The following is a 26,745-nucleotide window of genomic DNA, read 5'->3' on the forward strand; positions in this document are numbered from 1 at the left end:
CAGAGCTAGAATGTGTTTGGCCCTTTATGCAGGGATAGGATGCTGAGCCTTGGGAATAATTGGGTTGACAGACACAACTTCAAAACCAGCTAGGGACGTTCATTCCCCCTCCAAACCTGAGGTTGTGAATTTTCACTCCCTGTAAAGTTATACTGTCAACCCAGGAAGGGCAACTTTTTTAAAATGACAATAATATGAAGCTAACTAATTGCACCAGCATTATCCCAGAAGAAATACTGAGAAATGAGTGCAAGGCAGTAAAGAGAACAAAAGGAAGGCTAGTAAGTAACAGACAACTAGGACAGAACTTGTGTACTTAGAAGGAGAAGCAAGGTGAATATAGTGGAGGTCTGCAATTTGGGGGGGGGTGCTCTTTTTCAGTTCTGTGGTATATATGCCCATTCTAGTTGCTGCTTGTGAAGCTTGGAATTGTGTGTGTGTGTGTGTGTCTGTGTGTGTATAATGTAAAAGAAATAAGTACAACACTACATAAAAATTCCATCTAAATGTTTGTATAATAATATGTGGCATTTGGCCACATTTTGTTACTACCTTGTTAAATAAAACAAGTTGAAACTGTTATAACAGTTCACATATACTCGCCTTTTTAGGGGAAAAAAACTTATTCTTGCTTGTTGCTTATTCTTGATTGATAAATTCATTATATATATTTCAAAATCACTTCAGTGGTCCTAAACATCTAAAACAACTTTTCTGACACTGTGAGAGATAGCAAGGTAATACTAGTTCAAGAGTTAGAAAGGTAGACAACCTATGACATAGTACAGGTATGAAGGGACTTCAAAGAAGTGCACTTTTTAATATTGCTTTTTATAAATGTACCCATTTGCTTATCAGAAAATTCCTCTCTCCATGATACATAAGTAATTGTTTGCAATAACTCCAAATGCGTGTGTTACAGTAAAGACCTAAAGCCTCTGGTGAATACACGAGGGATGCAATTTTCAAACACTGCCTAGAGTACTGTGAATCAAGGTGTGTAACAAGACCCAAACAAACCCCTAAATATAGCTGTATTCCTGTGTCATTTTATTTTGCTTTTCTGGAAACTTTTCACAATGAAGCATCCACCCTTCTTTATTGTGACCTTGGCCTATTTGTCTTCTTGATTCTGGACATCGTGATCTTCCAGTCTTCTGTTCTTCAGGCCAAATATACCCAATTCCTTAGGCCAGTCAATCTTCAGATGTCAAAATTTCATCAAATGTCTTCTCTCTCTGTCTTTTGGATACACTCCAGATAGTCTAATGGGAAAAAAGACAAATAAAACCAAGTACATTTAATTCTTTATTATCTTTATCTTGAATCATTTTAGAGAGAGACAAAGACAGAGCATTTATTAGGAACTTGCTGTGTACATGGCTAATATACAAATATGTTTTCCATGACTTCACATCTGTAATTAATATCAAATTGCATGCCTTCTAAAGGAGGGGGGAAGGGCAAGAGCAAAGGAGGGAATTTGGAATTCAAAATTTTTTCAAATGTTTTAAAAATTTTACATGTAATTGGGAAATATTTAACAAAATATGTATATATACATACATACATATACACACACAAACAGGAGTGGGGAGAGCTTACCAGGTATCAGGTACAGTTCTAAGCCCTGAGAATACTAATACAAAAAGAAAGACAGTCCCTGCCTTCAAAGAGTTTACATTCCATGGAAGGACATAGACCAGAGTCACCAAGATGATTGGGACATGGATAGGTTGCAGTCTTTATTTTTTGGAGGAAACTCATGAATCACTGAACTCATAGATCCATATTTTCTTTCCTGCTCTCCACCAGGGAGCCTGCCTCATGGGATTTAGATAGGTTTCAGTAGGCTTCCCTGTGGCTCATTCCTCTACCAGAAGCAAAGCCGGGAAAGGAAATTCACTTAGTGACATTTGCCGGTGCTTTTTACTTCCCATTTATAGGGTTCCCAAGCCTGTCAACCTCCATAAGCCCAGGTTTCTTCAAAGAGGATAAAGTAGCAGGTGGCAAGGAAGTCACTCCTCCTTGCTGGGTCTCAGTTTCCTTATATTGGATAAACTGCTGGCTTTGACCTCCTATCATTTGTAACACTTCATTGCTTTCCTCTACCCTGTCTCTTTTCTGTCTTCCCTATCACCTCTTGATAAGAGCTTAAAAGAGAGAGAGAGAGAAGAATAAACCAGGAAAATTCATTTCACCGACTAGTACAGTGGCCAGAAGTGTGTGGAGTGTTCCAGGACCTCTGTGTGAGAGCTTGCTGCGCCCTTTTCAGGGCTGCTCATCCGCCTTTGGTGTCTGTCTTCTAGCTTTCAGCTATGGCTCCAAGAAGCTGTAACATGCCGAATGGCCACAGCCCAGTAAAGCCATCTCAACAAATAGCTAAAGCCATCAGCAAGTTAAGGAAATGTCTACCCCAAACACGGGAAGACTTTGGCAGAATGGGTGGATGAGAAGAATTGGTTCCAACTGCCATTGGGGGTGGCTGAAGCAAGCACTGGGGGAGTGGGGGGGTGCGCTTGGAGTTAATTCACCAAGGTCATTCACTGCATCCTAGGCCACTGCCAGTAAGTCTTGACTTTTGACCTGCGTCTCAACTTTGATGACTCTGGAAAAGAGTAAGGCCAAGGACTTTGCAGAAGTCTGCCTCACTTAAATCCAATTCACACCAAAGTCAAGACATCTCCCTGTGAGGTCATTGCTTCTCTTCAAAAACAAAAGACAACGAAGAATTCTAATTGGGGAAGACAGCACATAAAAGGAAACTGGAACAGCAGGAAGGGAAGGAAAGGAGGAAGGTTTATTCGTGTTGGGACAAGGCCCTAAAGGAGTCTGGACAGTTGTGGGTTAAACTGGCTTTGGAACAAGATAATGATGGATAATACAGAAATATTTTGTTTCTGCCAATACTTGCAGCATTTGCAGGAGTTTTACCTTTTCAAATAATAGTTTTCTTTAACTAACAGTATAAGGTACCAGTTGGATAAAGTCTTCCAGAAGTATACTTAGAGTGGAAATGAAAATTTGCCAGATTTGTCCAGCAAAGTTGGATAGTCCCCACATTGGACATTGAGAGTTAATTATTAAAAAAAAAAAAAAAAAAAAAAAAAAAGGCACACACCCCTGCAGCATCAGCAGAGCTGATTGCATCACGATGTACCTAATTATAGCTGCATTGGGATTCCATGGATTGTTCAGGTGCTGATTGGCTGCCCAGCCTGGTTGACCTTTGACAGAGGATCATCCTTCCATGTTTGCACCCTACAGTCCCGAGTTCCTGTCGTCCTTGTTGTTGCCAGCTTTTACGCAGTTGTGACGTTGAGGCTTCCTTGGCCAAGCCTCCAACAGGTTCTAAGAACACACCAGACACTATACATCAGGTGCTTATTGCTTTGACACTCTTATCTTTTGGAACCCTTGTTACATAATGCCTTGATGAGTAATCCTGGCCTCAGCAGGTGACCCTAGCCTGACAGTCCGGGCATCCCATGGTGTTTTATTCATTGTCCTCTGGTTGTGGAGGCTTGGATTTAGGGCTGTCATCTCTCCTCACCCCCTCATTTTACAGATGAGGAACCTGAGACCCAGAGATGAATGGACTTAATTTTACAAGATCATATGACTAATAAATAGCCAAGCCAGGATTTGAATGCAGGTGTCCCAAGTCTGGTGCTTTTCCCACTATGCCACATCTGCTTCACAGCTGGTGACCACAGCCACAAACACAATTCCGGTAGAAATGGGGTAAAGGCAGGGATGGAAAAAGTGGATTTGTGCTCTACTGAAGACCAAGTAACGTTGCTGGGAGGAGAAATAATTGTGAAACTATCCTTAGCTTCAGGCTTCATAGGGCAGAGTAGCTAGTAAAGAATTCTTCCTGGAGCCAGTACCTACTGGATTCACTTATACTGGGTCATCTTCCTTTAGCTCCAGCAGCCTAGAATATGAAAGCAAGAGACTCCTAAGTGGTGTTTTTCATAGAACTAAGGAAATGCGGGTCTAGAGGTGAGAATCCAGAGTTTTTGCTACATAGGATCAACGTATGCACCCATTGCATCTGGTTTCTCATTACCAAAAGTGAGTCCAAAGTATGCTCACCATGTACTTTATTATGAGCTTCAATATGGAATATTGGGAAGGGTGATGGAAGAAAATTCTTTATAGCTCCTTGTCAACTGACTAGTTATTATACACTAAAGTTGACATCAGAATCAGTGATCATTTATTTTCCCTGACAGTTTATTCCTTTGGAAGATGTGGCTACAAGTCCCCACAGAGTTCTTTCTTTCCCTAAAGCTATAATATTATTTATAAAAGAGACAGTCTTCTACCACCATGAGACAGGCCAGAGAAGTCTCATAGTCAAGTGAGCCAGATTTTAATTAGTCTCTCCCTAAATGTACTCTTGGCTGTAATATTGTTATCTTCTTAATAGTTCACGTAATCCTATCTCTCCAAAAAAGTATTCATGGAGATCTTGTGAATGATTTCATTCTGCCTTAAACACTAAATGGAATTTGTTCAGCCCTTGCCAATGTCATCATGGAGAAGTGATTGTAATTGTCATAATAATTTACATCAATGTAGCCCTTTAAAGTTTACAAAACACTGTTGTCCACAATAACACTCTAATGTAAATTGTATAAATAGAAAGAGTTTTAGATTTGAAGTCAAATGACCTGGGGTTGAATCCCATGCCTGCTGTCTTCTAGCTGTGGGACCATAGGTAAATCATTTCTCTAGGCCTGAGTTTCCTCATCTCTGCTTTACAGATTGGGAAATTGAATCATGGAGGGGTTAGGTAGCCTGCATTGCTCAGAAACATAACTCCTGTGTTGAGATTGTGACCTCGCCATCGGACCTTTGTCCTTGCAAGAGGAGTAGAAGACGACAATTTCAACTGAAACTTTTTTAATCCTGAAAATGCCTTAAAGCCCAGGGCTGAGTGGCTCGTCCAGCTTTCCCTTCAAAGAGGATTATTTGGGAGATAGAATAGGTACTGTCAAAGGGATGCAATTTGTTTGGAAAGGAAGTTTTATTATGACAGGTGATATGTGATAAGAAGACTATGACAGTGACCTCTGTACTTGGGCATCTAGCCAGAGAGAGATGAGAGGTGGGGCAAGGAGGAGAGAAAGAATCACTATGTGAACTGCAAACAGACCTGATTAGGAGAGAGCCAAGAAAACTGAAGTTCAACCGTTTCGTTGGGCAGGAAAATGGCATAGGCCACCTACCTAGCTGGTCTTAATAAGTGATTGGTTGGTTGGTTCAAAGACACTCCATCATTAATTCATCTTAGCTTCTACAACTGTAGATCCATTCCGATGAGTCTTTAATATTTTTTTTGTTTCCAGGAGACCTTATTAAAATATACATGCCTCAAGTTGTTATTGGCCAATACCTTAGCAGTAAGTGGTTCCTTGGGTCTTTTTCCCAACACACGCAGTTGTGTGAGAATAAAAATGTAAGGAGTCCCGGGCCTGGGGGTAGGGGAAGTTTAAGATGTGACACCTCAATTCTCTTAGTAATAAATGGACATGTTGAGGGTTGAAATATAGTGTTTGTACATTTCATCAAACCAAATGATGCCATTTTCAACCTGTTTCCAAAACAGAAATGAGAAGAAACATGACCCCATTGTATACATCCTTCCTAGAAATCTTACAGACAGAAATATCCACATATCTTAATCCACAGTATCTTAAGAGTTGGGAGGAACCTCAGAAGTCAGTCTAGTCCAGTTCCTACTAAAATAATAAATCCTGTCTATAGCATCCCTGACACTTGTCATTCAGCCTCAACTTGAAGACCTCCAGAGTCATTAAGAGGAAGTGAACAGAGTACTAGACTTTTCAGCAGAAGTCTTGGGTTTGAATCCCACCTCAAATGCTAATTAGTCCATTTCCTCTGTGAAAATGGGGATAATAGGAGCACCTGCCTAACAGGATTGTTGTGAGGATCAGGTGAAATATATAGTTTTTGTTGTTGAATTGTTTCAGTTGTGTCTGGCTCTCTGTGACCCCATTTGGGGTTTTCTTGGCAAAGACTCAAGAGTCGTTTGCCATTTTTTTCTCAGCTTATTTTACAGATGAGGAACTGAGGCAAACAGGGTTTAGTGACTTGCCCAGGGTCACACAGCTAGTTAGTGTCTGAGGCCAAATTTGAACTCAGGAAGATGAACTGTCAGGTCATCCTGACTCTAGGGCCACTGCTCCACTAACTACCCCAGCTTTATATGGTACTTAGCACTATATAAATATGAATTGTTATTATTCTCATCTGATATTGTTATTATCATCTCATTCTTCTCAACTATTTCTTTGTGGTTCAAATAAAAATGATGGGTAAAATAACTGTAAGTAGAATAAAAGTATTGTTAATTTTACCTGTTTAACATGTGCAAAGTATTCCTTTTCAGCTCAGGTATCTTTTTTGCTCTATAAGTCTTGCTAAGAGAAGACCAAGGTGTTTTTATATGTTGTTTTCATCTGTTGGTCCAATGTAGATTCACTTCTGGAGCCTTTGGTACTTATTATTTATTGGCAATAGTTAATCATAAATAATTGTTAATAAATTACATAATTTCATAAAATTTGTCATTTTAGTCCAAATGACATTTTGATTATTTGCATTGGCATTTCTTTATCATTATTCTCACTATCCTTTATGTAAACTAATAGTATTTTCTGAATAGCATTAATTATTAGAAAGTCCTTCCTTATACTGAACCAACAAGTTCTGGTCAGTCCAAGGCCAAGTAGAACGAGTCCTCTTGACTTCATCGCCCTTCATATACTTCACATACACAAAAAGGCATCTGAAGAGCTTCTTCACATTAAACACTGCCAGTTCCTTCAGTCGGTCTCTATGGCTTCATGTAGAGTTCTCTTACCATCCTGTTACCCTCCTCTGAATGAGGGCTATATCCGAGGATATTCAAGGAATTTAGACTGAAGGAGAGATTGGCACAGCACAAAGCCTGAAACATACCCCTTAATGATGCTTTTTTTTATGCATTCATCTTTATGACATTTCTTAACACCATTTTTATTAATAAGACCTCATTTCATTCCCTTCTCTCAAGCTGAACATAAAAATCTCATGTCAGATTGGATTTGCATCTAATGTATACACGTGATATGTTCATTTTGATTTTAAGAGGTGCAGAACTTGGGGCCTGCTTATTTTTGTGCAGTTCTGTATTCTGTCTTTTTTATTTGATCTCCTACACTTGCAAATGAGTATGACTCTAGATGGGAGATGTGTTGGTACTCTGGGATGGTCAGTATGCGAAACAAGTGTGATGCTATGTCAATGGGGTTTTTTGTCTCCTAAAATCTGGCAGGGTGTCAAAAAGAAGGGCCAAGAAATGAGGCCAGAACTTTGTCCTCTTTCTAGACAATCCAAGGAACATGACGAACTACTCTTAATGCACACGTCACAATGATTGTCTCAATGGTGCTATGCATATCCTTGGGAACAAATGTATCTGTGTTCTTTAATAATGGCAGAATATTGTTGGATTTTGCTCCCTTCCTATTACAGCACTAAAATTAGGTACTGAATGTTATAGAAATAGAAATACAGGATCTTTATCAAGTCTGTGTGGAGTTTCTAAACTTCATTTTTAATCACATAGGCTGACAATAGGATAGAAATCACCTTAAAATAAAACTTAAAAGCAAGTTGAACATTCCTCCCACACCTGACACGACTTTCCTCTACTGGCCACACAAACAAGTTTATCTTTCAATTTTCAGTTGATGATATTTGTCAGAATATTTTTAGTACTTTATTTTTGATGACATATCTTACTTTTCCCCTGTCCAGTGAGCTATGCCTTTTATAAGGGAATTTGAAAGGGAAGGGGAGGCCAGGTAACACAGCGAGTAAGAGCACTGGCTCCAGTGTTGAGAAGACCTGGAGATCGAATCCCGGGCTCAGACACTTAGCACCCACCCAGAAACACCTGGCCATGTAACCTTGAGCAAGTTATTTAACCCCAATTGCTTAGGGGCAGCCAGGTGGCTCAGCGAGTAAGAGCACCGGCTCCAGTGTCGGGATGACCTGGATCAAATCCGGGCTCAGATACTCAGCACCACACCCACAAATAACTGGCCATGTAACCTTGAGCAAGTTACTTAACCCCGATTGCTTAAAAAAAAAAAAAGGGAAGGGAAAACAAGCAGATCAGCAAAACTGTCCAACAAATCAGGCAAGTCTGACCGTGTGTGCAGTGTTCCACACCTATAGGTAGCCCCCTGCCTCTGCAAAGAAGGGAGGAAGACACATTTTTGTCATCTTTCCTTTGGAGACAGACTCTGTCAAATTACACAGCCCTCAGTTTCATTTTAATTTTTGGTTGTTGTTCTTTCCATTTACATTGTCATAGTTATCATATAAATTGTATTCAGGATAACGATGATGATGATGATGATGATGATAGCTAACATTTACATAGCGCTTACTCTCTGCCAAGCTAAGCACTTTACAATTATATCTCATTTGATCCTCACAGCAGCCCTGGGAGGTAGGTGCTATTATTATCTCCATTTTACAGTTGAGGAAACTGAGGCAAACATAGGTTAGGTGACTTACCCAGGGTCACACAGCTAGTAAGTATCAATTCCAGTCTCCCTGACTCTAGGCCCACCTCTGTGCCCCATAGCTATCCCACCTATACTTACTTCATTCTGTATCAGTTCTGAATTCATCTTCCCCATCTCTTGTGCTATTATTGCCTTTGTTTCAAGTTCTTTACCACTACAGAAGTGTTGCTATGACTATTTTACTGTATGGGAGATGTTTTTTTCTTTTTGACACCCTTGGAGTAAATGCCTACGAGAAGAGTCTGAAAGTCAAAGGTTATGCTTCTGCCATGTAATCAACATTATTTTTCAGTGTATTCCTGTGTACACACATTTATACTATTTTTTTCTTTCAAAGAGGTCTCATAAGAAGGGTGCAGCCTTTATTTTGTGGAAGTGACCTGTGTTTTAGCCAGTTAGTAAGAATATTCTTGATACATTTGAATAATATAATTGTCCTAAGATGTAATGAACTTTCTTTTAAGTATTGTTTGCATATTGTTCCTCTTTCACTTACAACAGAAATTATTAAAATTGAAAACTATAGGACATTTTCAATGCCCTACATGAAAATTCAGGGCATTGAAATCTTCATTGGAGATTTGTCCACTTAGAAAAGTTAGGAGAAAAAAAAAAGGTACAGTCCTAGGTTTCCTTCTAGCTTCATTACCCTGTGTGGAGCATTGAACTTACTGGCATAATAAAAAAGCATGCATGTTTCTGTAGTGCTTTCAGATTTGTAATATGCTTTCTTCATAACAACTCAGCAAAGACAGAGGACAAGCCACTTTTATCTTCATTTTGCAGTTAAGAAAACCAAGGCTAAGAAGGAAAGTGACTATCTTATTTGTTACAGCTACTGCAGGAAGTATCAGAGCTAAGATTTGAACCTATTTCTAATGACATACTTTCTCCAACAGACCAGAAAAACTCACTACCCCATCCTCTATGGATGTCTTCAGCAAGTATTCTTTTACCCCTGTTCTCTGTATAACCTTGGGCAAGTCACTTCACCCCCACTGGCCCTCAGTTTCTTCATCTGTAAAATGGGGAGAGTAGGGGAATGGACTCAGTTATCTCTAAGGCATTTTCTAGTTCTAGATCTAAGATCCTATTGGGGGGCAGATGGGGAGGGGGAAGTGACAAGGTAGTTTTTAAATCATCGAAGATCTTCACTTCCTTGTGAGGTGGACCTGTTGGTAATCTGGTGAAGCTTTTGGACCCCTTCTCATACTAATGTTTTTAAATTCATTAAATGAAATGCATGCAGGGATCCAAGACAGTTTCAAAGGACCCATAATGAAAAGTGTTGTCTGCCTCCAGAGGGAGAACTGATGAACTCTGAGTGCAGAGTGAAGCATACTTTTTATCACTGCCTTTTTCTTGCTTTTTTCTTTTTTTTTGCAACATGGTCAATATGATAATATGTTTTACATGATATCACATGTATAATTGATATCATATTACTTGCCTTTTCCTTTGGTGAGGGAGGACCTGGAAAGAGGGAGAATTAGAAACTCAAAATGTAAAAAAGGAATGTAAAAAAATAAATTAATACATAAGTGAATCAATAAATAAAAGGGGGAAAATACAAAGGATTACAAAGAAAATCAATTATATTGAAATACAGTTATCAAAATATATATATTTTTTAAAACAAATCCACAGACCCCAGATTTAAGTACGCTTGAACTAGATTATGTCTTAGATTCCTTCCTATTCAGAAATTCCATGGGCAAGACCACACTAGGTACTATGGGATCCACAAATCTATTCCTTGCCATTGTGGAACTTATAGTCTAGCACGGGAGAAAGATATGTGCAGCTCAAGGCACTGTGGGATAAGAGTGGTCTAAACAAACTGCTGTGCAGAAGTATAGAAGCTAGAAAGTGCCCGTGCTGGCAGGGTGATAAGTAAAAGGCTAACAGAGGAGGCTGAAGGCAGCCTGCCTCCTGCATTCTTTGGTTGCTCTCTCCTCTGCTACTCATGAATCTAGTAAAGGATCAGAGTTCCGGCAAAGGTCTCAGTTGCCTCCTCTATTAGTGTGTTTACCATTTGGGCTTCTGGGCTGTAGCTTGCAGGAAGTTAAGAGGGAAAGAACAGCAGGGTTGAGAGGTGGCAGAAAGCCAATGAGAGCTCCTCTTGCTAGAACATAGTGGTGTTCATCCAGTCTTTATGGGGAATAGCCACTCAAAGTTCCCTCAGGCAGCCTCTGGGGAGTCTAGAATAGTTTCATTGCCAACAGGGGCAAAAACTGTATTTGTATCTCATTTAACACCTGTCAGACTTTATTAAGTGAATGTAGAGGTATAGAATCTTATGACTGGAAAAAAACTCAGAGGCCATCAACTCCAGTCCCATCAGTTTATAAATCCAATTCCTAAAGGACTGAAGTGAGTTTCCAAAGGTCACACATCCACTGAATGGTAGAGCCTGGTCTAGAACCTGGGGCAGTACTACTTCCACCACCTCCCAAAATGTTTGTATCTGAAGTAAGATATATTGACAGATGATAGATTGCATGGACTTTGTTGTGTATATATTGTCTGCCCCGCCCCACCCCAATAGAATGTAAGCTTTTTGAGAGCAAGAATTCTTTAACTTGTGTCGTTAAATTCCAAGCATAATTAAGTAGGTTCTTAATAAGTGTTTGTTGACTGATCATGAATATGTAGAGACTTCTGTCAGCCACACATATAGCTCCTGATTAAAGACCTCAAGGGCCAGTACACATTTGTGCTTCAAGGATCTAATCACTGACTTTTCTCCAGTGAACAAAAACAAAGGATGTTTATTTAGTAGGTAGTAATCCTTCTGGGGCTGTCATTGCAAATCAAATCTACAAAAGTAGTTATTAAGCACCAACTATGTGCAGGAACTGTGCTAAGTATCAGGGACACAAAGAAAGGCAAAAATAGTGCCTATGTTAAAAGAACTCAGGTTTTAATGGAGGAGATAACATGCAAACAACTATGTACAAAGGAGTGTATGTGGGATAAATTGGAGATAACCTCAGAGGGAAAGCATTAAAACTAGGGAGGATAGGGAAAGGCTTCTTGTAGAGGATAGGACTTTGGCTGAGACATGAAGGAAGCCAAGGAAGCAAGAAGGTGGAGATGAGGAGAAAGTTCTTGGCATGGGGGACAGCCAGAGAAAAGTCAGGAGATGGAGTGTCATGTGGGAGGAACAGCAGGGAGACCATGTCAGTGGAAGGTGTAAGAAAACTTGAAGGGTAGAAAGGTGCCAGGTTATGAAGGTCTTTCAAAAACAAAGAGGATTCTGTATTTGACCCTGGAGGTGAGGGTGCCACTGGAGTTGATTGAGTGCAGGGGGAGAGGTACAGGGTCAGACCTACATTTAAGAAAGATCAGTTTGTTGGGACACTAATGTACTAATGTACTATTGGTGGAGTTGTGAACTGATCCAACCATTCTGGAGAGCAATTTGGAACTATGCCCAAAGGGCTATAAAACTATGCATACCCTTTGATCCAGCAATACCACTGCTAGGGTATGTATCCCAGAGACATTCAATAAAAAGGAAAAGGGCTTACATACACAAAATTATTTGTAGCAGCTCTTTTTGTGGTGGCAAAGAATTGGAAATTATGAGGATGCCCATCAGTGAGGGAATGGCTAAACAAGTTGTGATATATGAAAGTAATGAAATACTACTGTGCTATAAGAAATAATGAGTAGGCAGATTTCAGAAAAACCTGGACCAGGAGAACCAGGAAAACATTATGCACAGTAACAGCGACATTGTGTGATGATCAGCTATAAATGACTTAGTTCTTCTTAGCAATACAATGATCCAAGACAATTCCAAAAGACTCATGATGAAAAATGTTATCTACATCCAGAGAAAAAATTGATGGAGTCTGAATGCAGAGCGAAGCATGCTATTTTCACTTTATTTTTTCCGTGTTTTTTTTTCTTTTTGCAAGCTCTTCTTTAACAACATGACTAATATGAAAATGTTTTACATGTTTGTAAATATATAACATATCAAATTGATTACTCTCTTAGGAGGGAAGGAGAAAATTTGGAACTCAGAATTTAATTTAAGAAAAAAACTGGATGTTAAAAAAGTATCCTTACATGTAATTAGAAAAAATGAAATACTATTTAAAAGAAAGAAAGATAAATTTGACAGCTGATTGGAGGACAGACTGGAGTGAGGAGAGACTTAGGGCAGGAAGACCAGCCAGTGAGGCTATGTCCGTAGTCTGGGTATGAGGTGTTGAGGATCTGCACCAGGTGGTAGCAATGTCAGAGAAGGAAAAGGGGTGAATTTGAGAGATATTAAGAATCTAGAAAGTTAGAAGTGAACAACTGATTGGCTGTGTAAAGTGAGAGAGAGAGTGAAGCATTCAGGATGACCTCTAGGTTGCAAGGGAGTGACTGGGAGCATGGTGATACCCTTGACAGTGATAGGAAAGTTAGGAATAAGGGAAAGTTTGGGGGGGGGGGAGAATACTTTCACTATCAAAAATCCTCATTTCATAAAACCTTTGCACTTTAAAAAGCTGATTTCTCTTCCCTCCTGCATCATTCTCCCTTCATAGCACCCTCCTTCTCCCTGGCTTCTAGTCCCTGCCCCCTGAGCTGTCTTCATGAATCAGGAGAGGAATATCACTAAGTGGCAGAGAATTCAGATATTCTTACCTTGATATCAGCAGTGGAGTTTGTTTGGTTTGTGGTAACGCTGACTTTAGTACATTCTTCTAACTGTGAACATAATGAAACTCTTAAAGAAGGTGCTCTTACAGAGCTTGGAAGACAGTAAGAGAAAATAAGGTTGCAGTTGTGGTTTCTATCTCAAAGAAGAATATTCCTGTGCGTGTGTGTGTGTGTGAGAGAGAGAGAGAGAGAGAGAAAGAGAGAGAGAGAGAGAGAGAGAGAGAGAGAGAGAGAGAGAGAGGAAGGAATGACACAAATTGAGGATATTTTTCTAGATTTTCTTCTCAAAGTGAGAGAGGTACAATTTCAAGGCTGAGGGATAGGGGTAAAGGAGAGAAATGCTGAATTTTAACCTGAATTTTAAAATGTTTGAAATCTTCTTTCCTTTTTCTCTTGAAGTACATACCTCTTCCAGTATCCTCTAACTTAACATGTCTTTCATTTGCTTTCAGACCCACATTAGTGAAATGTACTCAGCTGACAAGCTTGTTATTGAGAATCTGAAGAAGTCCAGGACCTAATGAAGTTAGGTGGCTCTCTAGCAGCGGCCATGGACCATCAACAGCAGTCTGTGCCTAAGGACATCTCCCAGCATGCTTTCTGTTGCCTCTTACATCACCTTTAAAAGGCCTTGTTCTCTGCCAATAGAAGCTGAAAAACTGAAAAATGTTTCCGGTCTTTTGCTGCTTTAGTGGTAGATGACAATTCCTATGGTTCATGTGCTAGTCAGCATAACTGGAGCTCAATGAAAATAGTCTGTCTATTATATTTTTTTCACCTTCATGTTCTAGTTCATCACTTCTTATGGAGAATATTTCAAAACTGTGTTTCTTGGTTCTTTTGACAATAAAAAAAAAAGTATGTAAGATGTGGCCTCATTTTTCCTACAGTGCTTTCTACTCCAGATGAATTTATTATGGTCTCACTTAGAGATTTAATTATTTAATTAACTATACCTAGTTACATTCTACTTTTTGATTACTGGTCTCTCAAAATCTCTTAAGACCTTAAAGTTTCATACTAGTAGAATTCCTCTATGTCATAGGCCTGGCAAGGGAGTAGGAAGGGCAAGTCCAAAAACAGATGAGATGAAGGAGTGAGTGCTGCAAATACACACTAAAGGTACTACCACCATAAATGAAATCCCCAGGTAGAAGAGAAGGAGGGTATTGTGGAAAGAGCTCCCAACTTAGGGTCCAGAGACCTGGGTTAAAGTCCTAAATCTGACCCCTACTGTCTATGTCCCATGGGTCCTTCATTATCAGCCTTAAAGTGCTATAAGAATACAAGTGATTACTATTATTTCTGGGTCCCCTGCCACAAATACTGAGGTGTTGGAAGGATTTGCAGGACAGATTCCTTTAGAAAACCTTGTCATTGAGGTACAGTAGAAAGAAGGCTAGAAGACATGGTAAAGAATGGCAATCTGATTAGACAGAATAAAATATTTGAGAGTATACCTGCCCAAACAGACACAGGAACTATATGAATATAAACATAAAGCACTTTATACAAATAAAGTTAGATCTAAAGAATTGAAGTAATATTTATTGTTCATGGGAAAGTAAAGCCAATATAATTTTTTAAATGACAATGTTATACAACTAATCTATTTAAGTAATGCCATACCAATTAAATTACTGAAAAATCATTTTACTGAAATAATAACAAAGTTAATTTAAAAGAACAAAAGGTCAGGAACTTCAAAAAAACCAGGGGAAAAAAATGATATAAAGAAAAAAGATTCAGTAGTATCAGACCTTAAAACCATATCATAAGGTGATAGTTGTTGAAGTGAAAAATGGGTAATTTCAGTTATTTTAAATTAACATTTTCTTATATGAATAAAACCTATAGAGCCAAGAATAGAAAGAATGCAGAAAACTGGGAGAAAACTTTCATAGACAATCTCTCAGATAGAATGTGATTGGGTTGGAATATTGTTGTGGTATAGGAAATGACAAGCTGGTTGATTTAGAAAAATGTGGAAAGACTTGAGCTTATGAACAAAGATGTTCTACCTTCAGAGAAACAAATGACAGGTGGAAATAAGCATAGTGCAGTCTTACATATGTGTGTATGAGTATGTATGTGTATATGTGTTTATAGATATCTATGTATATGTGTGTGTGCTTAATCATAATCTTCTAGAGGATCAGGGAAGGAGGAAAATAAAGTAAAAGGTGCCCAGCAGAAAACAAAAGAAAAACTACAAGGAAACAAAAGCTGAGCAGCTTTGAAAACAATGTATAATATTTATTATATAGTTTGTTAAAATAGAAATGTATTGCTTTATATTGAATCCTCTCATGTTCTGCTGTGTATCTGGCAATTTTTTTTCTTTTCTTATTTTGTACTTAAGTTTAAAATAAATTCCAAGAAAAAGAATGGGAATCTGAGGGAGTGCTTCTACATTGGATAATGGCTGTACAAGTTACAGTATATAAATATGCTGAAATACTACTGCGCTGAACTCTTATCAGCATAATGACCAACCAGAATTCTAGAAGATTTGCTGCCTGCCTCCTCATAGAGAAGTGAAGGACTCAGAATGTAAAAAGAGAATATTTTCCTCCTATTCTCAGTTGAGGAGAAGAGGCTGGTAAAGAAAGCAGATCTTGTCTGATTAAAACATTCATATTATATACACACACACATACTGTTCTTTTGACAATAAAAAAAAAAAGAGTATGTAAGATGTGGCCCCATTTGTCCTAAAGTGTTTTCTATTCCAGATGAATTTATCATTTAAAAAAGAAAGAAAAGCTCTCGTTCAGCCGGCCAAGATGCCAAAGGGGAAGAAGGTGGCTCCAGTAGTAGTAAAGAAGCAGGAGGCCAAGAAAGTGGTCAATCCTTTGTTTGAGAAGTGTCCCAAGAACTTTGGCATTGGTCAGGACATCCAGCCCAAAAGGGACATTACTCGATTTGTCAAATGTACAATTTGACATTAGATTGCAGCATCAAAGGTCTATCCTTTATAAGCGTTTGAAGGTTCCACCAGCAATTAACCAGTTCACCCAGGCTTTGGATCATCAGACAGCTACTCAACTGCTTAAAGTGGCTCACAAGTGTAGACCAGAGACAAAGCAAGGCAAGAAGCAAAGGCTGCTGGCTCGGGCTGAACAAAAGGCTGCAGGCAAAGGAGATGTCCCCACTAAGAGACCGCCTGTTCTCAGAGCAGGTGTTAACACTGTTACTACCCTGGTAGAAAACAAGAAAGCACAGTTGATAGTGATTGCACATGACGTGGACCCCATTGAGCTAGTGGTCTTCCTACCTGCCTTGTGCTGGAAAATGGGGGTTCCTTACTGTATTATCAAAGGTAAAGCAAGACTCGGAAGCTTAGTTCACAGAAAGACCTTCACAAGCATTGCCTTCACACAGGTTAACCCTGAAGATAAGGGAGCCCGGGCTAAGCTGGTAGAAGCCATCAAAACCAATTATAACGACAGATATGATGAGATCCGTCGTCACTGGGGTGGCAATGTTCTGGGTCCAAAATCAGTGGCTCGTATTGCCAAGCTGGAAAAGGCAAAAGCTAAGGAACTTGCAACCAAATTGGGTTAAATGTGTATTTTATTTTTCCCTATGTAAAAATAAAAATTTAAACAAAATAGAAAAAAAGAAAGAAAAGCTAGATTGAGGCAACTAGGTGAGTTAAAATTCCGCCTCAGACTCTTACTAGATGTTACCCTGGATGAATCACTTAACTGCTGTCTACCTTGGTTTCCTCATTTGTAAAATAGAGATGGTGATATTAGCACCTGCCTCGAAAGGTTGCTATGAGGATAAAATAAGGTAATATTTGTCAGGCGCTTTGCAGCCCTGAAGCACTATATGAATGCTAGTTTTGATGATGAGTTAGAAAGCCTGAGTTTGAATTCTAGACCTTCGATTAACTATGTATGACCTTTGTCAAGTCACTTAGACTCCCATGGGGCTAGTTGTTAAAAGAGGTAGACGAAGTGACCTCAGAGGACCATCCCTTTCATCTGTAAATCTATGATCTTCTGATCTTTGAATAGCAAAGATAAGATTTTTGTGCGCACGAAGAATGTTGCTTTTAGGGGCAGCGAGGTGGCTCAGTGAATAGAGCACCCGCCCTGGAGTCAGGAGGACCTGAGTTCAAATGTGGCCTCAGACACTTGACACACTAGCTGTGTGACCTTGGGCAAGTCACTTAACCCCAATCGCTTTGCCTTCCCCCCCTCCAAAAAAAAAAGTGTTGCTTTTAGCTCGAGGAGACAAATGAACTCAGATTCTTAAACATTTTAACTTGGCTTTGGGAAGTTCAGAAAGAACCAGTAGGAAAAGCAGGTTAAGACATTTTCCAATTTCCCCTTACATTTGTACGTTATGCTGAGTAAATGTATTATTAATGACTTGGGTCTTGGGATAGAATCATATAAATATTTACAGGACCTAAAATAGCAGACCTGCCAGTGAGCTGGTTTTTAATTTAAGATCCCAGCATGTTAGAGATAGGAGGGACTTTAGCAATGGAAAAGGGACTAGTCCAGTCTCTCCTCTCTCCCTCCCCTCCCCCCCATCTGTGTCTTTATTGCTTCAGGTTTCAAAGTGATTTTCCTAAACAAAAAGGTTGGACCATGTCATCTTACTCAGTAAATTTCAGTTCCTCATTATCACCTCTAGGATCAATAAAAAATTGTGTTTGCCATTCAAAGCCTCTTCATTAGCTATCCCCACTCCCACCCCTACTTTTCCAGTCTCCACAAAAGTACTTTGTACTCATTTTTCCAGTGCTGCTGGACTCCATGCTCTTCCTCAATCAAGATGCTACATCTTTTAGTTCCAGGCATTTTCTCTGGCTGTCCCCTTGCCTGGAATGCTGTCCTCTTCAGCTTTGCCTACTGGCTTACCTGGCTTTCTTTCATAAAGCTTTTCCTTTGTGCCAGGCACTACCCTAATAAAGCTTCACAATTGTTATCTCATTTGATCCTTACAATAGCCCTAGGAAATAGGTGCTATTATTATCCCATTTTACAAATGAGGAAATTGAGGTAAATAGATTAAGTGACTTGTCCAAGGTCACCCTTGGTAAGTGTCTGAGGCTGTATTTGAATTTTGGTCTTCTTGACTCCAGACCCAGCACTCCATCCACTGTGCCACCTATCTCTGCCTTTAAGGCTCAGTTAAAATCCCATCTTCTACAAGAAGCCTTTGCCAGCTCCTCTTAATTCTAGTACCTTCCCTCTGTTAAATGTTTCCTGTTGATCTTCTGTGTCGCTTGTCCAGATTTGTTTGCTTGTCCCTCCCATTAGATTGTTAGTCCCTAGAAGGCTTTGTATCCCCAGCAGGTAGCATGGTGTCTGGTGTACACACACACACACACACACACACACACACACACACACACACACACACACGTCCCCCTTGGGGTCTTATTTCCAAAAAGATCAGCTGCTTCTCTGGGATACAGATTGTGAAGGATTTCAAACATCAAGATAAGGTATTTCTGTTTTACCCTCTGGGTAGTGCCGCAGCGAAATTTGTGAAGGGCAGCTAGAAAAAGCAGGAGCCTCGGTTCAGGCAAGGTGTGATAGGGCATGTGGCTGTGTAGGTGGAGAGGAGATCAGGCCAAAGCTTCCCCTTCCCCTCCCCCCCCCAATCTGAATGTTGGGGGTGGCTCCGAAGGTATGGCCCAGAATGAGGAAGAAGAGAAGGGTGCCTTCAACAAAAAGAGGGAAGCTTGAAGAAAGATTTAACCAAGGATCATCAATTCTGAGATTAGGATGAAGAAATCTCCAAAGGAGCTGTCCAGCAGGGGGACAGTGATGCAGGATTGACAGATCAAGATGAGGGCTATGTGTAGATATTTGAAATACAGGTGATATTTGAAACCATGATGATAGATGAGCTCACCAAAGCCTCTTCTACAAAAACTCCCATTCCCCCAATGCAGATAGGCTTGGCAAGGTCTTGGAGGAACAATGTCGAATTAATTAAATTCACACCAAAAACTTATAGTGATGGCTTGGGTTAATAATTTAGTTAATCAACAAATTAATAATATCTTTACTTTGACGGGAGGATAAACTAGAAAACCTCTAAGATCACTTATTCCTAAGACTAAATAATTTTAAGTGCTTGTTGAATATCTACTTGTGTCTTAAATAGATGTAGAAAATTCCCTCGAAAAGGTTAGTCTAGCTGGGGAAACTTGACCTTTCTTCTCAAAGAGGATTAAAATGACATCACTGTGCTAAAAACTGGTTGATCAGAGCAATATGAGTTCGGAAGGCTCTACCACAGGTTGGGCACAAATAGTCCATGTGAACATTTGTGGATTCTCCAAATTTGTGTATCCTGCGTTTCTTTTGAGCTGTTTCAAGTCTGCTTCACTCATAGAGCATAGCACCTTCTCTGATATGGGTACCCCATGCTAAGTGGTCTTGTGCCAGTGTCTCCCATGTCACACAATCAATTCCCAAGTTCTTGAAAGAGTCCTTGAGAGAGTCCCTGTATTGCTTCTTCTGACCACCATGTGAGCACTTGCCCTGGGTGAGTACTCCATAAAAGTCTTTGGCAAGAATATGTTTTGCATTTGAACAATGTGGCCAGCCCATAGGAGTTGTGCTCTCTGAAGCAGAGTTTGAATAAGGACCTCCGTGTCTGGTGCCTTATCCTGCCACATGATCTTAAGAATCTTCCTAAGACAATTCAAATGTAAGCAATTAAGTTTCTTGGCATGGTGCTGATAGACTGTCCACATTTCACAGACATACAACAATGAGGTCAGCACAATGGCTCTGTAACCTTCAGTTTGGTAGTCAGTCTAATATCTCTTCAACAACAATAATAAAATAAATAATAAAATTAAAACCCTGTATTTCATAACCCTTTAGGTTTATATAGTGCTTCAAACTGTAGTTTTATCCTCAATCAGAGGAAGTAGGTGCTATTATTGTCCCCATTTTACAGATGAAGAAACTGAAGAAGACAAGGTTAAGTGACTTGCCAAGAATCACACAGCTAATAAGTGTGTGAGGCTGGATTTTAACTTGAGCCTTTCTGACTCCAGGTCCAGTACTCTACACACTGAGCCACCTACCTGCCTACTAGACAAAATTAACATGCATGGAAAAAATTAGAAAATGATTAACTGCCATTAACTGTGTTTAGCATAATGTAATGCTGAACTTGGGCAGCTAGGTGGGACAGAGTGCAAGGCCTAGAGTGAGGAAGACATTATTTTGAGTTCAAATCTGGCCTCAGACACACTTTCTAGCCGTATGACCTTGGGCAAATCACTTACCCCATTTACCTCAATTCTTTAGCTGTAAAATGAGCTGGAGAAGGAAATGCAAACCACTCTGATATCTTTGACAAGAAAGCCCCACAGATGGTCATGGAGATTCAGGCACAACTGAAAACAACTGAACAATAACAAAGTCCTGGTCCTGATGTCAGAGAAACCTAAGTTCTGGTGAAGACCAAGGAAAGTTCTTTGTCAAGAATAAAGAAATAATTGATAGTGTCTTGTTAGAGATTCAATAAAATGACAAGAAGACAAGCCAGAATGAGGTCCACCTTGGAGAGAGGAAGCAAACTACTAATACACAAATCATTTCATTCATAAGAAAAAAAAATATGTTTTCTACACAGATATGATCTCTGATGTTGCATTTTTCTTAAGATATGGCTTCCACATGAACATACAAGAAAATATGCTTTTCTTTGGTGGGTTTGTAAATAATACTTCATGTCAGCATACAAAAGGCTGGATTGTACCCCAAATAAAAATTCATATAGAATCAGGGATTCACTTTTATCTTTAATCATAACAACTAGTATCTGGACACTTCAACAGTTTTACCACTAGACCCAAATAGCTTCAGCTCACTTTAATGCAATTCACTTGCATGTCATGGCATCACCTCCCTGATGTCATGGTCCTCTTTGAGAATGGACAAACAATAAAATGTTTTCTTAAGGACCATGCCTTAAACCCAAATCACTCTTGCTCTCATTAATTGACCAACAATAGGTCCCAGGTCAAGCCCCACTTTGTCATTGGTTGGACCCTGACGGGCTTAGATTAAATGTAAACAGCAATTGCTTCTGTTTTGGCAAGAAATCTTGAGAGTCTTCCCCTTCCTGATTGATTTTTTTTTTATTATGTTTTTTGGACTAGGTTAAAGAGGTCTCATTTCTTACCTAGCCTTAATCACTGAATGGGTGTTGCCTCAGTCAAACTGAGACCTTTTAAAGACCTTAGCTTGTAAAGGCCAAGGTCTCCCACTGCTTCCAGGACCATCTGCAGAGATCCTGATCTCTATCTGGTCATTGGACCCAGATGGCTCTGGAGGAGAAAGTGAGGCTGGTGACTTTGCACAGCTTTCCCTCACTTATATCCAATTCAATTACATGTCATGGCATCACCTTCATGGTATCATGTTCCTCTTTCAAGAATGAAGGACGAACAACATCTGACAGAGCTCTTGATCACACAATAATGTATCAAATAACACAAGAAACTTGATCTTTCAAACGTCTTTATTCATACCAGGACTGTGAATTCAGTAGTTTTTAAGTATAGCACAAAATAAAATTAACTCAGAACATTGGCATGACATACAGACAGTGTAAAAAGTGTCTTAGAAAAGGAAAAGGTATTTTCAAATCACATAGGCATCTTTGACCTTTTTTAAAATCCAGAAGGAAAGTTGGGAACATATTTTGCTTCCAATAGTTCTAAGCTTAAATAAACAGCTTCAAAATCATTCACAGAAGGTGATATACACTTGGAAAATCTCACTGGTGAATCCTAAAACTAAAGTTAAGTAGCATTATTAGAAAAAATTCCCTAAAGTTTCCTGTAATTACACAGAAATATACAATGTAAAATAGTAGCCTTGATCTTGTTGCTGCTGAAAATAGAAAGTTTGCCAAGGGGAATTTGGACATTAGTCCAAAAAGTAGATGGTTACCATTGCTACATGTCTGAATGCCCCCAATGGAGACAGAGCCTAGAATACTACTGATTCTCACCAACAAATCAGAAATACAAGGCTGAGAAGGCAGAGAACAAGGAGAGCATTTGAGACATTCAAAATTCCAGCCTCATGCCTGGTCAAACTAAGTTGCATTCTTTGACCCCAAAAGAACAGGGTCTAAAACACTTGTGACAACAATACTTAAGGAAAATTATATCACCAGCAGTTTAAAAAAAAAAAAAAGGAGGGGCTCTTGGTAGGACAGATAGGAAGAAAACTGTTGGATGTAACTGAGTGAGCTATGATTTACTAAAATAGATCTCCCTAACCCATACATCTGAAAGCATGCTATTATGTAATGAAGAGTTTCAGATAGGCTTTTGCTGCAATTCCACTTAGTGCCTCTCTTTATATTATCTGAAGCCTCTTTGTAAGGGACTTCTTTTCTGAGATATTACAGAAAGTAATTACTCAGACAGTTCAAATTCCAAGTTTGAAAAATTCACATTTCCTGTGTTACTGAGTAAATTGGCTGCTGGCAGAGGCCAAAAATGACTGTTTGATCAGACCAGTGTCTCCTACTCCCACTCCCGAGTAAGCAAGAATCACCAGTGATTGCAACACAAGTGTACACTATGGCAAAGGAGAAGGTTGTGAATGAAATCACCCTGGTAGTTCCCTTTCTGGGGGCAGTAAGATGGTGCAGTGGATAGAGTGTCAGGCCTGGATTCAGGAAGACTCATCTTCCTGAGTTCAAATCTAGCCTCAGACACTTACTAGCTGTGTGACCCTGGGCTAGTCACTTTCCCCTGTTTGCCTCAGTTTCCTCACCTGTAAAATGAGAAGAAAATACTCCAGTATCTTTGCCAAGAAAATCCCAAATGGGATCATAAAATGTAAAAAAAAAAAAAAAACTACTAAAAACAATGAGTTCCCCTTCACAGTCTCAAGGCAGAATTGGGGATGGCTACAGGTATCCAAGAAGTCTAGACGCAAAAAATCACTGTGCTTAGAACAAGGCAAGAATACTTAAGTAGCATATTTGCAAGAGGCATTTATTAAGAATGTACCATGTATATAGCACTGAAAAAAAACTGGATTTAGCTGACTGCTTTGAGACACTGTTCCATGATGCCAAGCCAGTTTTTCAAAAGAATGTACTCTTATAAACCATGCTGCCATGTAAATAAATCCACTTTATTATGCCTTGCTGCTAAATAGCACAACAAAGTCCCAAGTAACTTGGAGAGGTCCGTTTCTGGTTGTGACTTAAGGTAAAAAGCTTTCTTAAATGTGTATCAGATAATTCTTTCAAGATATAACGTATTTTGTAGCATATGAATACATAAAATGTGTCAGTGTGTCCCCTTCTAGACTGAAAGCTCCATGAGAGTAGGGACTGCCATAAGGATACTTTGTTTTCCTCCCCCTCCTCAGGATCTACATATAACAAGCTCTCAATAAATGTTTATTTCAATGAATAGATAAAAACATGGATATCAAAAGGCAAATGAGAGAATAAGGCCTGTGACTTCAAAAGAAAAATCACAACTTAATGAGAACCTAGGCTAAGCCTAGGGTATGTACTTGAAACAGGGTCACGTAAGGGTCCATCCTGTTTCCTGGTTGAGAAGTTGATTTTTTTTTTAATGGATACTACATTGTTCATGAAAAAAAACTGAAAGTAAAAGGTAATGTGGTTTGGGCTCACTAAAATGTTTCCGAACATGTCATGTTAAAAGGTGAAAATTTAAAGAATCAAACTGTCACCTGGTAATCAGGACTCTTGGCAGCCACTTAGTATGTGGAAAGACACTTTTACTGGCATGGAAAGGCTGTAGCCACAAAGAGTCTCCCCAACATATGTCAAGAGAAGGGTTGAAACCACAGATCTCTTAGACAGTACTGGATAAAGAAGAAAAGATCCTTTTTAAAGGCTATTCTTTTCTCCATGAATGTAAATTCTCATCAGCTTAAGTAGTACGCTCCCTCGACACCCATAACTGTATAAAAAACATCTGTAATGAAAACCTGTTCATGAATTTTTAAATTCAAAAATACCTAAATGCTCCAAACAGCTCATTTTAGACTCCTTGTTCTAGTTTACTCCATTTGCATTTTTTTTTAGCCCTTATTTGATGTTTCAATAAACAATGGAATGATTCTTTTAAATCCTTGTTTGCTTTCTTCTACAAATGGTTATCAGATAAACGATTTAAAAGACAGTGGGCTGAGCAATCCTACCACCATAAATGAGATGGGTAAACACCATCAGCAGAGGAATCTCGATGATCTGTTTAAAAACGAAACTCATTTCCATTAGTTATCCCCAAATGATTTCCGTGTTGCCAAAGATGTTTATTTTTAAGTGCATTTTCTAATTGAAGTCTCTATACTGATTGCTTACTTGGAGATGCTGCTTATTTTCTTATAATCTTCACTCCTATCCCCAACCACCCTGATCTTAGGCCTTTCTGAATTTATATTCAGTTGAGATACTGCTTGTTTTTTTCTTGCCAAAAGGGGCTTGTTCAGCCAACGTCAGAAAATTACTCTACAAAACACAAATGCCAAGCCTCCTGAAAAGACCTAACAGGGTTTAACTGCTCCAGAGGAGTACTGCTGATCCAAAGAGCAGGCAGGAAACATGCCTACAGCCCTCTTGACTTTGGACTAAGGGTCATTAAAATCTGGAGTATTTATTAAAGAGTTTTAGAGACACTGTCAAGTGACAGTGATCAAGAAAGTCATATGAACACAGTTTTCCTGCTGACCTGGAATGATGGTTAAACACATCTGTTACATGGTCATGAACAGATGGCCAGGGTCAGGCTATCCCAGAAAGCATCTGGACATTGGCCCATTTACCTAGAAGGTAACTAGCACTTTTCCATATGGAAGGAAGCAGAGGACATAAGCTGAAGAATGCACATCCTCTCATCTCTTTTCCCTACTCATATCACTCAGCTCATCATCAATCTTTATAGCCCCAGCCCTGCAATTCTGCCTAGTGACCTAGACTTGTGAGACTCTCCTGGAGAGGTTGGTCTGAAGGTTAGTGGACTATGGTTTACTAGTGGTTTTGTAGGCTTCTTCAACACTAACTACTGCTACTCTTCCAACCTAGAGATCTTATATCCCCAACCCATATGGAAATGTGGAATTGCAAATCTACCAGTTGTAGTAGACTTGAAAACTTCTTTCATGTCAGAGAAAAGGAAACAATGACTTCCCTCCATCTGGCAGTTATTAGCAGCATTGACAGGCAGCACATGATAGAAATCACAACAATCCTACAAATGCTATAAATCCACAGCTTTGAAGAAGTAAAACATCAAACTGAGTCAGGACTTCAAAACCAAAATTAACATTCTAAAATTATCCATGCCCTGCTTTTAGACTACAATGCCTGGGAAAGGATGTTTTTAACAAGATGACTAGAAATGAACTGTACCTTTTCAAACTCTCCGACAATGGAACAGGAGATTTCTGCTTCGGTGTGATTTGACGTCTTAAAGTAGGGATGAAGGAAAGGCTCTGAATTTCAAGTTGAGAATTCACCTTTGGATTTCTCAACCATCAGAATAAAGAAACCTACAGAATGCCAGGGGTAGAATTGACCTGGGGAATTTCCTTGTCCTGCCTCTTTATTTTACAGGTGAGGAAAATGAAGCCCAGAGCAATTTAGCAAGATTATGCAAGATCTTGGTTAGAAAGAGCTGGATGGAATGAGTGTAAGCTCCTTGAGGGCAGAGAATGTGCTTTTCATTCGTGTTCCCAGCACCTAGCCCAGCGGATGGATAACAGATAACTTCTTGTTGAATGAATGACAGATGTGAGAAAGCTGATCAATCCTTATGGCCACCCAAGGAAGTGGTTGAAAAGATAAAAACATCCCCACAGCAGACAAGGCCCAAGTTGTCATTTGGTTCAAACTATAGCTTCTATTTGCAGGGCATGCCTCTCTGACTTACGGGTCTCTCCCAGCTTTTGTTCAGGAGCTACCCTACCACTGGCTAGCCATGTTACATTTCTTCACCTCTCTGGGTCTCAGTTCCCACACCTGTCAGATGGCAATGGGGTCAAACCAGACAAATGTCCGTGGTTTCTTCTAGCTCTAATATTCAGCGATCCTATAAATTGCATTTTGGTGTCCTTGTAAAAAGTGATTGTCCTATTTAAGTTCACCACACAGCAATCCAGCTCTTTCCTTTCTGACCCATGGAGCTGGCTAATCAGAAACCAAGATATTTTGGGAGGATCAGTTCATTAGACTGGGTACCCCTTGAATCCACTGGAGAAATTGAGTTAAACTTCCAAAGTCTACCCATTTCTTCCTAAAGATTTAAAACTGATCAATGAAAAGCTTCACCATTATATAAACACTCACATTCACCATTTCACATTCACTCAAATTCAGTGGCAGATTCAGGTGACTTCAGAAATAACTGCAGGAGGCAGGTTAGTGGTGAAGTGGATAGAATACAGGTCCTGGAGTTGAGGACCTGAATTCA

The 26,745-nt window shown here is 39.4% G+C and overlaps 1 protein-coding gene and 1 pseudogene across 2 annotated transcripts in view; both read left to right on the forward strand.

Annotated features, from left to right (window-relative positions):
• Positions 1-14,140, forward strand: part of LYRM4 (LYR motif containing 4) — a 214,924-nt gene extending 200,784 nt beyond the window's left edge. For both annotated transcript variants that reach the window (XM_069103547.1, XM_069103548.1), the window contains one exon: positions 13,727-14,140. In XM_069103547.1, coding sequence (XP_068959648.1) covers positions 13,727-13,795 — 69 coding nt within the window. In that variant the 3' untranslated portion in view covers positions 13,796-14,140. The remainder of the gene's footprint in view (positions 1-13,726) is intronic.
• A 1,905-nt stretch (positions 14,141-16,045) lies between these two features.
• Positions 16,046-16,907, forward strand: LOC138173526 (large ribosomal subunit protein eL8 pseudogene; annotated as a pseudogene).
• Positions 16,908-26,745: the final 9,838 nt, after the last annotated feature.

Source organism: Petaurus breviceps, unplaced genomic scaffold (genome assembly GCF_028583685.1).
Source record: "Petaurus breviceps papuanus isolate PSGF00001 unplaced genomic scaffold, PetGlider_PUasm1.0 582, whole genome shotgun sequence".
NCBI classification, from domain to species: domain Eukaryota; kingdom Metazoa; phylum Chordata; class Mammalia; order Diprotodontia; family Petauridae; genus Petaurus; species Petaurus breviceps.